The 18,699-nt window shown below is 43.5% G+C and overlaps 1 protein-coding gene across 2 annotated transcripts in view; it reads left to right on the forward strand.

Moving 5' to 3' along the window:
• Positions 1–18,699, forward strand: part of LOC126475466 (slit homolog 2 protein) — a 643,465-nt gene that overhangs the window by 181,930 nt on the left and 442,836 nt on the right. For both annotated transcript variants that reach the window (XM_050103348.1, XM_050103349.1), the window contains one exon: positions 3,256–3,478. In XM_050103348.1, coding sequence (XP_049959305.1) covers positions 3,256–3,478 — 223 coding nt within the window. The remainder of the gene's footprint in view (positions 1–3,255; positions 3,479–18,699) is intronic.

Here is an 18,699-nt window from a genome sequence, read left to right on the forward strand (position 1 = left end):
GGTGCTAAGCCCATTCCTATAGAATGTTGTCAGCAGTAAACGTACTCAAATATGGTCTAAAATACGTCCTTTTAGTTAGGGAGATTTTTGAAATGAGATGCGTAATATAGTATGAGATTCAGTATTACCCAATACTTGACAATAAAAAATTAAATTTTGTTCTTACTACAACGTTTTTGAAGTTTCATAACCCCGCGAGGACTACGAATAGAAATATTTTCCCATGTTGATAGTTCAAATGGCTCTAAGCACTATGGGACCTACCATCTGAGGTCATCAGTCCCCTAGAACTTAGAACTACTTAAACCTAACTAACCGAGGGACATCACACACATACATCCCCGAGGCAGGATTCGAACTGCGACCGTAGCAGTCGGGCGGTTCCAGACTGAAGCGCCTAGAATCGCTCAGCCACATCGGCCGGCTGTTGATCGTTGTTGTTGTTCTCTGTCTGATGTCACCGGATTGTATATTCGCTGGACAAACCATAACTCATTGGTGATAGACCTACTAGGAGGATCTGTGACCTACGAGGTATGTCAGTTTCATTGTAGGACAGTCGCATACCTCTAGTCTTCGGCGAAACACTCTGTGAACACAGTAGAGACCAATGAGAGTAACTACGCAGCACACCGCAGTTAAAGGATTACTTTCTCGAAACGCCCTAATTATCTCCCACTGCGACCAATAAGTTTAAAACATCACTTAAATGTGTCTACAACCTTCCTCCGTAATGGTTTGTAAGCTTGGCGCCCTGATACTTCACGCTCGGGATTGGTGACGTTTTAAAAGACATGGCTTCGTCACACGTGAAAACATGGACAGAGCTCAGACGTCCATGTGAACTGTAAGTCTAGTTAAACGCCATAATGCTTAGTTACACTAACACATTTGAAATTATGCTGAAATATTAAGTGCTATGTTCATGCCAATTCAAATGCAACATTTGGCCTGTTCTTGTATATAGGTAACAGACAAAAGGAACGTAACAAACGAATAAATGTCACATTAGCACCAAATTTCACCACAATTTTACTCACCGCCACAGTGGACGTGTCACCCTGTGGGAAGGTCGTCACTCCCCCTTTTACCAAAATTTTACTCCCTTTTCTGACGCCTGTGCGATGAGGTCAGAGCCCCGACGCGCGACGTTAAAATCACACAGCTAAAGGATCACTTCCCCGAAACGCCGTAATTGTCACCCATTGCGACCAAGAAGTTTAAAATCTGGCTCCAATGTGTCTACAACCTTCCTCTGTAATGGTGCAAAAGCTTGGCGCGCTGTTACCATTTCTTACGGGTGGCCGAGGTAAACATTTCTGTCACACGGCCGACATCAAATTCGAGACGAAAAGGCCTCAAGGAGTGGAATAAATGGCGTCAATGAAACAACCTATTTTCTTGGGGCTTTGATTCGCACACATTTTGGAGTCTAAAACGACAATGCGCATTACAGCGAACAGGACGACGACGTTCTTGATAAACAGTGCTGACAACCCCTGGACGACTCAACCCTTCACTAAGAACATCGTGGGAAAGCAACCCCACTGAACGTGTTCAGACCCTTTGCTGTGCAGTGCGACTGCAGATTTTATTCTCGTGTACAGCGTAGAGCGACTGGGGTCCGCTCAAAACCAGTCGACGAAATCTGAACGTGATCCGAAGTAGCAAAGGGTGATTATGATTTTCAGTCCTTGTGTCTCGAGGTAACGTGATCACGGAGGCGTGCGACACTGACACATGGGTGAATAAACCGGCAAAGAGTACCTGCAAGAGCACCATTTCGGCAAAACCGTTGGTACCACTGCCCCGCCTTTGTCGAGAACTTTAAAAATGTACCTAGGCTACGCTGCTGTTCATGGACCTGCTAGTAGACATGTGGGCGTCGGGCAGAATTGTCACGACATTTGGTGCCTATCTGACGTCATTAACCCATCTTACACCTTTCCTGAGGCTCGGTTTTCACGTGAGTCGACATCTTGCTATTGGAAACGTCATCGAGCTTAAAGGAGACGTCGCAGGAGACCCAGGTTTTGCACTATTAAAGGAAAGTTGTAGGCACCTTTGAGCTAAATTTTAAGCTCTTTAATCACGATGCGAGACAATTACATCGTTAATTATTGTGTTGTGCAGTATACTTTTGCAGAACTAACGGAATTGCTAATGGTCGCATGATCGATACTACGACATTACTTGACTGAATAAATGATGCACTTTTATACTGAATGACATCAGGAGCATCATGAGAAGATGTCACAATGAATTTGTGAAGGGTGATCTCGAACTCTACCAACAAACTTTTGGAGATCGTATGGGGATATTTTCTCTGAGTATTTTGGTATAAAGAATCCATGTATCCGGTGGTTCGTTACAGATTAATAATTTAATCATGATTTATTTTTCTTCTTACCCAAGTTACCTCTCTATTCGTGATAATAAATCTACTACAGTGAAACATCCTGTAATAACACGCAAAATGCTGGTTAACGCATAAACCTACGTACGAAACGCATGCAGTTTTATCACAGTTTGTTCCAGCTCTGCGATTGCGTTTTGCGAATCCATTCTAGAGGTGCTTATTGGCCAGCTCTTCGTCAGTAAACCTCTCCAGATTGCTATGTATAACCTTTAACGCACAACTAAAACAATCGAAAATCAAATCCGGAACATACTGCAGGCACCACGGAATGCAAGCTTGGTTATTACTGTTCTCAACAGCAAGTGCTCTGAGTAAGCAAAAAAAGTTTGTTTCCCAGCAAGACACACAGTTCATACTGTCGCATTTTAAACAGTTGTACAGATACTTTTAGTAAAACATCAATACAAATCAAACGAAGGCCGTCCGGAGTGGCCGTGCGGTTCTAGGCGCTACAGCCTGGAGCCGAGCGACCGCTCCGGTCGCAGGTTCGAATCCTGCCTCGGGTATGGATGTGTGTGATGTCCTTAAGTTAGTTAGGTTTAATTAGTTCTAAGTTCTAGGCGACTGTTGACCTCAGAAGTTAAGTCACATAGTGCTCAGAGCCATTTTGAACCAATCAAACGAAATTCATTCGCCCTATAACAAGACCCCCGTTCTGTTACAGGAAAATACTCGGAATACATCTATGAACAACCACCGAAATTCTGTCGTTGGAGTGCTGGTCCGCCTTGCATACCAAGGCGAAGTAGTAATACAATGTTTCGAGTAACCCTGTGTACTCGTCTCGTCCCGCTCTTTCCACGTGCCTCACCCACGCACTGCTTTGTGATTTGCAGGCAAGGGGCTGACGCAGCTGGACCTGTCGCAGAACCACCTGAGCCTCATCCCATCGGCTGCGTTCCACAACCTGCACCACCTCATCCTGCTCAACCTCAACCACAACCGCATCAGCGCGCTGCGGGCGCGGGCGTTCGAAGGCCTGGACACCCTGGAGATCCTCACGCTGTACGAGAACAAGCTGCACGCCGTCGACCCGGAAGCGTTCAAAGGCCTCGAGAAGTGAGTACCTCCTTTCTGTTTTGCTACAGCTATCAACAAATTCTTCGTGAGGTTTCAGGATCATCCGAATAATACATGAAAATCTGGCATTCTACAGCCTTTGGAACACTTTTCTCGTGAACAATGGTATCAAATGACGTCGCATTGCACATCACTGAATTTCACGTAAAATTACAATGTATGTTCCAAAGATTACTGAAATTTACTTTTTTCCTTGTATAGAAACGTCCTAGTGATGAGCCTTTGGCAAAACTGTATCCATCATAGGCCCCTGAATAGCTTCACTGTTTCACAGTGCTAACACTGTTGGTGGTGATATCTGCAATGTGTGATTTGCGGAAGGAACGATCCAACGTAAAATTTTTGCATGATAGTCTCACGAAAATGTTTGGACTAACATAAGATGATGATGTTCTACGTCGAATGCAGTGTTACCAACGTCACTTCTGATCCAAAAGTGGTCGTCAGTCAATAAATGAACAAAACTTTCGACCAGGAAGGCCTTCGGCCTAAAGTGGTGACGCTGCGTGCGGGAGATCAAAGACCTGGTACATGCCCAGTGTTGTCTAATTGCCAGATAACTTGCAAGAACAGATATCAGTGATTGTGCATCTTCATCTTTTTGCAGCGCAATGACTGCACCATTAAGTTTCTGGTGTTCAGCAGCTTAAAATCCACGCCTTCTTCTAACATTTCGGCCGTATACCGATCGGGCCGTCTTCAGGGCGAGCCGAAAGACAGCACTCGCTCCGCCCTTTTAAACCCACAGAGAGCGTCACTGCGCATCGGGCCACAAATACACAAGCACCAGAGGCGTTGATCGGCATCGTGCATAGACTGCGTAGCTACAGTTTCAGTACACGCATATATCCATACACAATTGTATTGATGACCAGGTCTGAGCTATTTTTAACATTTCAAGCGTCTAAATCACTGAGAAGTTAGTTTAATATCAGTTATGGAATTTGTATCAAACATACAGCATCTACAGACAAACCACTGAAGCATTAAAGGTACGACCATTTAGTAATTTAAATTGCATCATCATGTGCAAATCTTAATAAAAAGATGAAATAAACCTTAAACATAATTACGCAACGACCGTATCACAGTGATTAAAAGTGTCCGCAAGACTGAATACTTACATTACATTTATCAAGCCACTTTTACAATCCGATTCCGAATCTTAGTTTAAAATGTGGGAAAGTCCCAAAAAGCGATACTAACGGGGGGATGGGGAGGAGGATGCATGACGAGTATAAGCCGGCCGCGGTGGTCTCGCGGTTCTAGGCGCGCAGTCCGGAACCGCGCGACTGCTACGGTCGCAGGTTCGAATCCTGCCTCGGGCATGGATGTGTGTGATGTCCTTAGGTTAGTTAGGTTTAAGTAGTTCTAAGTTCTAGGGGACTGATGACCACAGCAGTTGAGTCCCATAGTACTCAGAGCCATGACGAGTATAGAGTAAACGCTAAACAGTACCTCAGCTGTAGCCGCGACGAAACGGAACGCTGCGACTGCCAACTGCCATACAATAAACTGACAGGATATCAAAACATAGGCCCCAAAGAAATTGGCGAATGTGCCTGAATAATGTGATTGCTCTTGAATAACTTCAAATACACTGTAAGGAAAAGGTTGAGAAATATGGGTAAAAAAATAAACATTTCAATAGAGACGGCAAATGTCAAGTCAATAGCAGACATATGGATAAAAGCCTAGCACCTGTTGTGGGCCATTTATGAATATAACATTTAGAATTTAGAAAAATCTTAAATTCTTACAATTTTAAAAAAATTAAAAAAGGAGAATGGCCACAGTAAAGGCACCAAAGAGGAGGAAGTTAGGGGAAGAGGCTGAATGAAACGAGCTATTTGTTTACGTAGTCAAAGTTAGCCAAAATGGTCTTATTACCTAATTAAGTTCGGAAATTGTTTGGTTTGAAAGTTTTCTTAACGCACGAAAAGCTATTCCAGGACATTAAGAACCTTACACTAGTGTTCTGTGTGCGAAATTGTAAGACGTAATACCAGAAACTGAGTGTCCCGTTCCGGAGAAATGTGAAATCAAGGAAGAATTGGAACCAGAACCAGAAATACATTTCTTAAACCTAACTTTTGGCAGGTTCGAATCCTGCCTCGGGCATGGATGTGTGTGTTGTCCTTAGGTTAGGTAGGTTTAAGTAGTTCTAAGTTCTAGGGGACTGATGACCTCAGAAGTTAAGTCCCATAGTGCTCAGACCCATTTTAAACCTAACTTCAAAGGACCTTCCATTTTGGTTTACATACTTGGCTGGAATTCTTTACAGGTAAAGTTATAAACACCTGACGAGTCAGATGGATCCTTTTCGTACTCTCTCTGTGTTTAAGCAAAGGCCCATTACTCCTAGGAATGAAATATGCCGCGACCATATCTTTTGTATATTTGAAACCTTCCATAGCACGAATTCTAATGATAAGAATTGACCCTAAGGTCATTCCGCTGCACGAGGAGTAATGTAGATGAATAATATCAATTTGAACCTGGTTCGGAGCAGTCCTACGGCTGTTTCCTTTTACTTTTTGTAAAAAGACCTTTATTAATACCCGGGACAAACCAGCGTGGTGCCCATTAAACGTGCTGTGAACTGGATGACCCTATATTCGCGTTTATAAGCCACTAAAGATTATGGGGTATTACGTTATCTATAAAGCACTGACTGGAAAGCTCCATTTTTATACTGTAGAAGATAGGAGAAAGAACTGTGAATGGCCAAATCCCTGATTCTTGGTTTCCTATAAACGCCATACTGAAAGGAATTTCCTGAATTAATGACCAATATCTCTAAAAATGGTAAAAGCCCATTTACTCTATGTTCGACTGTGAGTTCTATGTGCTCAATGAAACCATTAAGACCGTGGAGAATATCGTCAGAACATTTATATATTAGAAAGATGTCATCTACATACCGTGACCATGGCAGCACCTTACTGTAGTGCACAGGTATGTCACTGGAAATCTGATGTTCTAAATCAGTTATAAAAATGTTTGCGAAACGGAGCGACAAAGTGGAAACCATAGCCAGGTCATGGTTTTGAACGTAGACGTCATCACCATAGCTGAACTAGTTGATATTTAAAACTAAATGCAGAAGCTTCAAGATATCCTTCATCTTCTGTAACGGCCTAGCACTATAATGCCTAAGACTGTCCCTAACAATATTTTCAACCCTATCTGTGAGGTTACTGGAATATATGCTTTTGACATCTAGTGAGACCATGGTTGTACATGGGAGGGCACTTAGATCAGAAAGTTTGCTAACTAATTCCTCTCTGTTCCTTATGATTCTACTTGGACGAGAGACACTATGAACTGACACTAGCAACAGCGTGTGTTGCTGGCCAAGAGAAAGGATACAAGATAAAAGCGCGAAAGTAGGAGAGTTCACGTACCTCTTCCAGTTAGCTCCTGAACTGTCTTTGTTTGCATACGTTCTTGCTTGTAGCTTAGGCGGAGGCCGTGAATAACAGCGCAGTAGTATGACCCTGTTGCCACGTAACGTTACTGTAGGCGGATGTTACTGTATTCACGTTGTGCATGCGGTGTGACACACTTGTAGCTTCCGGAAGCTGCTACCCATGTCGTGATAATGGCTTCAAAGCCAACGAGGATCGTTAGTTTAGCGTGTCACAACACATTACGAGAGCACAACATAGTTCTAAAACGTGGCGAAACCATTCCATCCAGGCCGGCCAGTGTGGCGCTGCGGTTAAAGGCGCTTCAGTCTGGAACCGCGTGACCGCTACGGTCGCAGGTTCGAATCCTGCCTCGGGCATGGATGTGTGTGATGTCCTTAGGTTAGGTAGGTTTAAGTAGTTCTAAGTTCTAGGGGACTGATGACCACAGATGTTAAGTCCCATGGTGCTCAGAGCCATTTTGAACCATTCCATCCAGCAGCATTATTTTTAATGTGTGCGCTACTGAATTTTCATTCCAATGTATGGTCTTCCCTTTATTCAATGGAAATATAGATAGCTAGTACCAGATCAAACTGCAGCAGGAATGTTACGATTAATATTACCTAAGTCTGCATGTGAATATTATAAAGCGCATTTCTAGATAACTACCTACAAATCACAAAAGAAAAGAAATGTAGGGGTTTATCATGCAGTGGATGACGAGGTTTTTAGAAATGGAGCTGTCAAGGAGGGAGGGGGGGGGGGGGGGAAGAAATCAACTGTGTCCCTTTCAAAAAAACATCCAGGTCTTTCCCTCCAGCGGTTTAGAGATATAGAGGATAATCTTAATCTGGATGGTCAGATAAGAATTGAATCCCATTCCGCCTAAATGCGAGTCTATTACGGTAACTCAGCCTGTCAATAAATCGAAGTCAGCTGTTTGCGTCACCTGCAATTGAGAATACGTGACTGTTGATATCAGTAAGCATTGCCACTTCCACTACTTCCAGGTATTTGCGTTAAATGATAGTCATAAGGACCAGTTAATCCTGTTGTGAAATTGTATCACATATTTATGAGATATGAAATGCAGAACTTCCTTTGCAATAACTTGTTATTTTGCATACTACGAATGATAATAGCTATAATTTATATCAAATAACTGTTTATCAGAAGGTACAGCATCACCTGAATAAGTTAATAGACACGTAAAGAGAGTGACTAAAATCTCCGTAGGTATCTTCCGCCATGTCCTGTTTAAGGGCTCACACAGTATGTACAATATGTGTATGTGTCACTTGCTTATATTAAGTTCTGGCTAGCAATCTGTATTCACAAGTACACTGACGAGCCGAAACAATATGACCGCGTCTTTAATTGCCTATGGGTCTACCTTTTGGATACGATGCAGGAGAGGTACTATGTAGCAGGAATTCGGCAAGTCGTTGGTAGATTTCTAAAGGTATATGGTACCAGATGTCTATACACACGTCACGCAATTCCCGTAAATTACGGGCCGGTAGTTGGCGGACTTGCAGGGCGCCCCTTAACGTCCCGTTTGTATTCCATTGGACTCACATCAGCAAATCTGGTTACCGAGATACTCATGTGACTTCACCATCCTGCTCCTCAAACCATTGTAACAGGGATTTGGCCTTATGACATACGTTGTTACCCTGCTGAATGCTGTCATCGCTGTCGGGGTCCGCAGCTCGTGGTCTAGTTGCTAGCGTTGCTGCCTCTGGATCACGGGGTCCTGCATTCGATTCCCGATTGGGTTGGGGATTTTCTCTGCCCGGGAACTGGGTGTTTGTGTTGCCCTCATATTTCTTCATCATTCGTTACAGTGTCTAGGCTGGACTGTGTACAACAATTGGGCTGTGTAAAACTGGGACTTTGTACGGTCATTGAAGACCGCGCAGTTGAGCGCCTCACAAACCAAACATCATCAACATTGCATGAATGGATGCACGTGATCAACAATACAGTCCACATAGGCTACAGCTATCATGGTACCTAGGGACTACTATCAGAGGTCCCATAGAAACCCAGGTGATAGCCCCTCACAGCATAATACTGGCCCCACTGACCAGTGTCCATGGTGCGGTGGAACTTTCGAGTAGCTGTTCGTCTGTATGATAGTGTGTTCGGACACAACCATCGACCTGGGGGTAAGAAGAAAACGAGTTATGCAACAAGGGGACACATTTTAACTATTTCATGGTCCAGTCTCGATGATACCGTGCCCACTGCGATCGTAACTGACGATGTCGTTGGGTTGAAATGGGAATACCTGCAAGTTATGTGCTACAGAGCCTCGGTATGCTTCGAAACACTTGTTCCTGCAGCAGCAGTGTCCTCATATTTGCCACAGTCGCTGCCTGAGGTGCTTCGATGGAGCGAATAAGCCTCTGTCGACCACGATCTGTGACGAGGCGTGGACGTCACCTTATCTCCTATCGTTGGTTTCACCGTCCTTCAACAACTTTCCATAGATGCTCGAGACAATAACAAGCCCCCTCCGAGATGTTTGTTATCAGGAACTGAGCCATAACAATTTAGCCTTTCTGAAAGTCGTTTATGCCAGTGGGGTTCCCCATTTGCGGCCCGTATCGTCGCTACAACGTTTATCCATTTGTCTCTTCTCCGCTTGTATACCTTCGTCATCGAGTCACGTGACCACAACTCCACCAGGCGGCATTCAGTCCCATGGCGAGCAGTGGTTATATAGTTTTTGCGTTGCCCGGGTATTCATTTTGCCAATTTTCTATTAGAAACGAAAAGAAAAAATGAGCTACGTTTGCAGTGTACTGTTTCTGCATACTATGCGCAGCTTCTTCGCTTGTCTACAACGGTATTTTGTAAATATCTGTATGGAAAGGCTTCTTCATTGTTATATTGACAGCTATTGTTTTCGCCTACAACCGTTTGCGTTTCGCAGTTCAAACCTGTCAAAAGCGCTGGCAGGTATCAGGGATTTCCTTGAGTTGTCTCGACTGTAGAAGTGTCTTAGCAGTGAAGAATAAATGTATTGAAACTTCATGCATGATGCGGCATTTTTTCACGCATCTCTTGCACTATGGGCCATACAATGACATAATTTGCAGGTACATTCAGCGGCATATGTGGATATTGTCTACAAAATGTCCGTGAAACGAGCATGTGAGCACTGGAATAGCAAAGATTCGTTGGGAGAATTTTAGGGAACTGTGGTTCATCTGTAAAGGAGACTGCATACATTACGTTAGTGCGACCTATTCTTGAGTACATCTCGAGTGTCTGGGATCCGCATCAGATCGGATTAAAGGAAGACATCGAAGTAATTCAGAGGTGGGCTGCTAGATTCATTAGATGTAGGTTCGAACAACGCGCAAGTGTAACGGAGATGTTTCGGGAACTCAAATGGGAATCATTGGAGGGAAGGCACGTTCTATTCGAGGAACACTATTGAGAAAATTTAGAGAACCGGCATTTGAAGCTGGTTGCAGAACGATTCTACTGCCACCAACATACATTTCGCTTAGGGACCACGAAGACACGAGAAATTAGGGTTCATACGGAGACACATAGACAGTCGTTTTTGCCTCGCTTTCTTTGCGAGTGAAACAAGAAAGAGCACGACTAGTAATTGTGAAGGGTACCCTCCGCCATGCACCATTCGGTGACTTGTATAGTATGTATGCAGATGTAGAACTGTCGCATTTTGCTGTAGCGTGACGTATCAGTTTCACATCTCAGAACCCGTACTCTGAGCAGCTAGCATTTACCTGGTTGTTTGCGCATCTTGGATGTGGAGTTCATTTGATTATCTTTATTGTTTATTTGAAAATGCGAATTGTACAGATGAGGAACTCTGATTTGTTCTTCTTTCAGTCTTCCTAACGATGTCAATCATTATCCAATGTCAGTAACTTCAGTATTTATTAGCTTTCTGGGGTTTTGTTTTCCAAGAGTCATATTCTAATAAGATTGATTTTGAATTTCAATAAACGATTAGTGTTTTAATATCGACTTCCATTTATGAGCCCTAATTTCTACAACTTGTTCCAACCTTATTTTCCATTATAAACAGGAATACACTTAAGTGTTGTTTCTATGCAATGGTGTTTCCGTTGTGCACATGGACCAAATTATTAATGGAATGTTGCAAAGCTGTTTATTGTCCTGAAGGTTGGATAGCGCTAATTTTATTTCAGAGGTCAGACCATTACTAATGCTGATTAGGTTCGATGTTAGATTATTTGGGGTCTTATCAGGAAGTTCAAGAAGTTATGGCAATAAATATAGAATTAAACCAGAGACGCATTACCAGAATGGTAAAAGTTCGGTGTAGCCCATACGAAAGCGCAACAGAAATGGTCGTGGATCTGTAATGAGAATCCTTAAAAGAAAGGCGACAAAGTTCCTTCGAAAACCTATTGAGTAAGTTTATAAAATCTTTATTCGAAGTAGGTTCTACGACAGTTCTGCTGCTATGATCTTACATCTCGCGTATGGATCATGAGGATAAGATAAAAGGCGTTAGGGCGCTTACAGAGACATACAGACAGTTATTTTCCCCTCGCTGAGTACCAGAATCGCATAGGACAGAAAATCGATAATATTTATGGCATGTACCCTCCTCCAGGCACCGCACAGTGGCTTATGGAGTGTGTGTTAAGACGTAGATGTGGATGACGTCGAGAGATCCATAAAGCTGTTAGGGGAGCAAACTACTGTGGGACGTAGCGCTGCCAGAATACTTGAAGACTTGATAAAGATCGACAGCTGGTTAGATATTGGAAACGGAGTGAGGACGAGTCCGACGTTGCGGGTTGCATACTTCCAAATCAAGGCGACCTTGGAACATCGGTGCTAACTGGCTTCGTTCTCTCCCGCTGCAGTTTCGCGATTATGACTAGTCTAAGAATTGTGGCGTTGGAGTCGCTTCATACTTGTCGATTCGTTCTCCCGTACTGAAGAATGCACGAGTGTGACTTACTGTTAGTATAGAAGATGAGTACACGATCGTACTGCTGTAAAGTAGAAATTACAATGTAAAATGACCGATTGTTCCATTCAGGTGGCCTTTAACGAAGCTGTGTTTTGTGAAGCTGTGGAGGGTATAAGACATTAATTAATGCAAAGTACACAATTGAAAATGTGTTCAGTAACAGGAGGAATGGTATCTGGGATAAGTCTCATCCACGATTCAGACGAAAAACATATAGATTTCATCCAGTTAAGCAAAATGTTTGTAATCTTGTTTATTCCACGTCCTCCATGAGAAAATGCATATGCTGCATCAAACGAAAAGCGGGCACAAGGAAATCCTGAGACAAAAAGGCGCTGTATTTCCGTATTCATTTGGAAGTGGCAACTTGAGTTTATGTGCTAACAGTAAGTTGCGTAGTTCATAATTCATTTTTGTATTTTATTTTAATAATTAATTGCCATTTAGAGATTGCACCTCATCCTCATGTCTGGTACTGTCGTTATAGACTCGATAACGGCTCGAAAGTATGTATACATCGACGTCATTGCTAAACATGCAGTCAATAGATATCAAATATTGAGATAAAGTTACAGCAATCTTAGAAAACATTTTATGTGTATAAATGTGTGTACAAACAGAACAATATTCACTGCTAACCGATCAGTCGTTATATTGTTATATAAAGTGTGGCAATTAAAAGTGGCCCGAAGAACAGGGTACAAAGAAACACAGCAGAGGTGAGGAAATACAGTACTAACCTGACTATAGTAGATGTTGGAAGTGACCACCATTCATCTCTTGGCACTCGGCCCCCGATCAGGAAGTTGCTAAAGGCGGATCGAAGCTGGATGCTGGAATTGGTGCAGTCCCATCCGAAACCTTCTGCTACAGTGCCTGAAGACTTTAAGGGTTGTTACGATACACCTTAGACTTGACGGCTCCCCATACAAATTAATCGCACATTGACAGTCAGGTGACCTGGTCTCTGCCAACAACTCTGTCGGCTGTATGAGCAGTTGCACTCAAAATGTTGGCAATGCAATGCGCCGAAGGCAGAGTCTGATGAAAGAAGATGGGACCAATAATGCGGCATGCAGACACTGCACACCAAATCCCAAACTTCTGATCATGCAATGGTGTTTCGTGGAAGTAATACGGATTCTCCACTACCCAGAACCTGTGATTCTGTCAGTTGACTTAAACATACACGTGAAACCAGGCCTTTTTTATTTGCCCAGCCCTGTTAACATGCTTCTGGCATTTAGGCAGGTCAGACATTTTGTGACATTTCAACTTGCCCTTGTGAATGGCTATATTGCCGAGATCACGATTGGGTGAGATAAATGGTTAGTAATTTAAAGGTTAACGGCGGAAGTTTCTTTAAAAGCGGATGCGTATGTAGCGGGAGAGTCTCGAGTCCGCGGTTACAGTTGCGAACTCATGTGCTCGCTCCCTTTCTGAGCGAGTCATTGGCGAGTGGTCTCCGGTGGAAGCTCACGAATCGACTCTGTGGGCACACAGAGACGGCGAGTTCGAACATGACGTCCCAGGACGCGCTGGCGAGTGTACGGAGCTCATTTCTGATCTCTACAGTTGGTGTAGGTATTGAATTAACCCCAAACATGTAGAAATGTAAGGTACTACGAAACATTCCATAGAACATATGAAGATGGTATCTGTTCTGCGACTACAGGGATTTAACCCTTGCACGCTCCCCGTGAGATCTACATTCTTGACTTAATGTCCACATACTACATTCATGTATGAAGATGGTATCTGTTCTTTCTAACATGTCCGAAAGAACAGATACCATCGGTGACCATGCACCTCTCTTTGATAGTAATAAGTAAATCAAGACCCTAAAGTGTCAACAGGCGTTGATGTACATCAACAAAGACATTTGAAAATGTGTGCCCCGACCGGGAGTCGAACCCGGGATCTCTGGCTTACATGGCAGACGCTCTATCCATCTGAGTCACCGAGGGCGCAGAGAAGATACGATATTCATATACTTAAGGCTAATCGGCCATTGACCTCCTTCTTCTGTGCGGATGCACACGCATTGCCCGAACTTTTACGGGACTGGTTAAGATTGCCTGCTTCGAGTAATGAGTGTGATGGGCAGGGGCACTACGAATGTAGTGTGTGGACATTAAGTCGCGAATGTGGGTCTCACGGGGAGCGTGCAAGGGACAAATACCTACTGTCGCATTATCCTCTGTGCCCTCAGTGGCTCAGATGGCTAGAGCGTCTGCCATGTAAGCAGGAGATCCCGGGTTCGAGTCCCGGTCGGGGCACACATTTTCAGCTGTCCCCGTTATGTATATCAACACCTGTCGACAGTTTAAGGTCTTGATTTAATTATCATTTCATTTCTTGGAATGTCACATTATTGTCTGGTTACACGATTAGCCGTCAACAAGTAACCCATGCCCACGACAGTCACCTAATCTCAATATTATTGAGCGTTAGTGGTCTACTTTGGAGACAAGTGTTCGTGATCGCTATCAGCATACATCATCGGTGCCTGAGTTTGCCGGTCTTTTGTAAAAATAGTGTAGGATCTCTGTTTATCTATTGTAAGACGACCGGAAGCTGTTTCGAATGCCAACGGTTTTCCTACACCGTATTTGACTTGGCAATGTGTCTTGTTTCCGGTCTCTCCACATTTTTGTCCACCCCCTGCAGATGTAGGAAAGGAAATGTTAAGGAAATCCACCCTCAATCTTTTAAGATGAAGCCATTATTTTCCTACTTCCTAGCACCGTGCTCCATTTAAGTGCAATTCTTTCGCTATTGCGACTTCGACTAACGAGGAAACTCACGCTTTTCGAGGGATGAACTTGCCAAACGCTGTCGCCGGTGACGTTGTTACGTCGCCCCTCCTGTCCCTCTTGCACGAAAATAATTTTATTCCGACCTTATCGTGAAATCGATACCCGTACCCTCGTCGGAGCAAACAAATTGAGATTTTCCCCTGCCCAGAACGAATCATTCGCCAAAGACGGCGGCGCTACAGCATCTCATCACTTCTCCATTACTGATCTCTTCTAAATAATTGCTTCATCTGGGAAGAGGTGCGCCCCGAGAGGTGGCAGGCAGCCCTGTCCCCGGTGTCGCTTTCAACCCTGCTGATGATCGCTTCCTGCCGTCTCCGGGAACTGCAGGTGGAAGAGGCAAGGAATGACAGCACCTCTCGATATAGAGAGTTATCAGTTTCTTTAATCTACTATACTTAAACAAACGATAACCACGGAGATCTCGCGAGAGAGAGAAATAAAATGTCAGCTTCTTTTACGAAACGAAGAAGCCACCAGTCACTAATTACACTTGTGCTATGTCTTATGTTGTGCTCTTTGTAGCTAGACGATACATCAGATCTCTTATTCACTAAAGTCTATTGACTGAAAAAGAGTACAAATTACCAGCAAACTGTTTTATTTAAGACGATTCTGTCTTGCAGTTTTCTAATTAATTTTACATGTTCTTGCGGCATACCTTCCAACATTGTCTGAACAGATATTGCTGTACAAATATATGTATTCAATATATAAGATCAAACTTATTTTTTAAACGAACTAGTTTTGGTAGTTGATACGGTACAGTGGTCCAGTAAAAATCTTGAACGACATAATGGGGTGGAGAACTGAGTATGAATAGCCTCGAAGTCATAGGATTGTCCCTGCGAAATAAGACATAGTCCCAACTTACCTTAATAAACAGAAGGATCAATGTTGCACCTCCCATTGTTAAGACCGTGGGAAATTCGGAATTGAGAGCAATCTCTCCAGGAGATATCATGTCACCACAGTTTAACCGACTCTCCGTTCTGCTGGCAAGCTACACTACTTAGTAACTAGATGTATAGATCTGAGGGTGACCTGTAACAAAAGGCGAAAGCGGTTACCCTTAGTAAAGGTACCACGTGACCCAGATGGTGCCTTTCTTCAGTATATTTGACCATTGCCAGCCATCATAATCGTCCGAGGTAAACATGTTAAGTTGATATTAACATTTTTTTAGAAGGTTTGAAGTCATTTGACTGGTTTTATGCGACCCGCCACAAATTCTTCTCGTGTGACAATCTCTCCATCTGAGCGTGTAACTTGTATCCAGTCCCCTCAGTTACTTGTTGGATGTAGCCCATTCTCCTTCTTCCTCTACAGTTTCTACTCCGTACAGCTGCCTCAAGTATCACTGACCATGTAAGTAACTTCTTGGTGTCTCAATGCACGTAACCGAGCGAGGAGGCCCAGCGAGACTCGCATTACAGGACGACAGTCTAAATTCGCGTCTGGTCATCATCGAGATTTAGGTTTTTAATGATTTCTCTAAATCGTTGCAGGCAAATAATTGGATGGTTCCTTTGAAAAGGGCGTGTCGGATTACCTTACCCATAATTTCGTAATCCTAGATTGTGCTCCGTCTATAATAACCACGCTGTCGACGAGACTATAATCTTTCTTCCTTCAATGTCCTAGCCCTGTACCTTCTTCTTATCAATGTATTCTTCATGTAGCTTTCCTCGCTCATTCTGCCGAGCAGCTCCTCATTTCTCTTCCTATCAGTGCACCTAATTTACAATATCCTTTCATAACACCGCGTTTTAAAAGTATCGATTCTCTTCTGTTGTTGCCCATAGTCGACGATTCACTACCATAGCTCGCTGTGCACCTGACGTACATTCCCAGAAATTTCTTCTTTAAATTGAGGCCTAGCGGATACTTTTTTCCAATAATGTTATCACTCTCCACGCTAATCTGATTTTCTTATGTCCACCGTGTTTCGTCTGTTAACTGTTAATTTGCTTGCAAAGTATCAGAACCCATTCACTTGGTCTGTTCCTCCCTCCTCCCGCCGCCGTTTTGATGTTCAGTTCACTGCTAATCTCTTTTCTGTTAATCCTTATTACTTTGGGCTCCCTTCAGTTTACTAATGATACATATTATGTACTCATTACGGTGTTCATGCCGTTCAACGGGTCTTCGCTTTCACTGAGGATAACAACGTCATCATCGAATCTGACCATAATTTAAACTGAAGGTAGAGTGGGAGAAAGGAAAAGAAAGGGAAGTAATGATATCAGTTGCATGGGAATCAGCTTCGACGAGTGAAAATGTGTGCCAGACTGTGACTCGATTCCGGGATCTCGATCTTGCTAGTTAGCTGCGTTAACCACTGCACCATTCAGATGCAGTGTTTATTGCAAATGCGCATACTATCTCGGTACACTCTCCGGGCCGACTCACAATCCCACGTAGCGCAGCTTATCCGTAGTCCCCATTGATGTTCTCCATGCCCGCTAACTTTAGATTCCCCCTGGAGGTCGAATGTAAATGTGGACCCCATCGAGGCGAATCAGTTAAATGAATGCGTGGTGTCTGTTCTTTCGGACGTGTCCGAGGCCAATCAATTATATGAATACATCATATCTGTTCTTTCCGACGAATGATAATTTTTGACGTTAATGATCACTTTAAAACTGAACGTACGCTTCCGTTAACTAGTTTTCGGTAAGCAATTTGTCCGAAAGAACAGACACCACGCATTCGTATAATCTTATCATTAATATCCTATTATGCTGAATTTTAATTCCATTCCTGATTTTTTTTCTGTCATAGTAAGTTCGATATACTGTTCGAAGGAGCGAAAAACCACTTCACTGTTACATCTTTTTATCAGAACACCTCGTCCTTCCTGTTCCACTTAACATTTACAAAAGTGTCAACAGCGATGTGCCGTACATCCAGCGAATTATGCTGCAGTCAGAACACATAGAACAGAATGCAATTAGAGTGACAGTTATTTAAATATATGAAAAATTTGTAGATTAGTTACAAACTACGGCTTGCTCACACTTTATTCAACATATAAAGGTCACTACAGATATTTGGATTTAGGTGCCTGCCGTCGTTGGCGATGATGCGGCGTGAATGAATAGCAAAATTCTGCATGACTCACTCAAGTGTCGGAACATTGATGTTGTCGATGACCTCCTGAATGGCTGTTGTGAGCTCAGCAGTGGTTTTGGAATTATTTCTGTACACCTTGCCTTTAATATAGCCCTACAAAAAGGAGTCGCATTTGTTCATATCCGGAGATTATGGCGGCCAATCGAGGCCTATGCCAGTGGCCTCTGGGTACCCCAGAGCTAGAATGCGGTCCCAAAAGTGCTCCTCCAGAACACTCTCCTGCTTCGATGGGGTGGAGCAGCGGCTTGAATGGGCCACATCTTGTCTAAATAAGGGTCACTTTGGATAAATGGGATGAAATCATCTTACAAAACCTTCACGTAGCGTTCGATGGTCACCGTGCCATCAAGAAACATCGCACCAATTATTCCGTGACTGTACATTGCACACCACAGTCACCGGTAAAGAGAATCATCGCTCGTGAAATGCGGATTTTCACTCTCCCAAATGCGTCAATTTTGCTTTTTGACGAACCCATCCATATGAAAGGGGCCTTCGTCACTAAGCCAACCCATATATGCGCATACTAATTCCCTTCAAGCCCCGCGGCCAACCGTGCAGTTTGAATGTCCTAACGCAAATCGTTCAGAATTTATGACGCTTTTATTTCACGTAGATCAATAATTGTCATCCTGTATATAGCATTATTTTGGAATCAAAGACCAAGAACGGGTAGTCATAGGAGATACGTCTGTGACAGCAACTGAGGCAGGCGCGATGTAGACTGGGTAGCCCTTTAACGCATGAGACAGCCGCAACCGTGCGGCTTCACGGGGCACGGAATCGTCCGCGTGCACGAGCTCCGCTGAACACGGCAATAATTTGATGCAACTTCAGGAC

This window comes from Schistocerca serialis, chromosome 4, assembly GCF_023864345.2.
Source record: "Schistocerca serialis cubense isolate TAMUIC-IGC-003099 chromosome 4, iqSchSeri2.2, whole genome shotgun sequence".
Lineage (NCBI taxonomy): Eukaryota > Metazoa > Arthropoda > Insecta > Orthoptera > Acrididae > Schistocerca > Schistocerca serialis.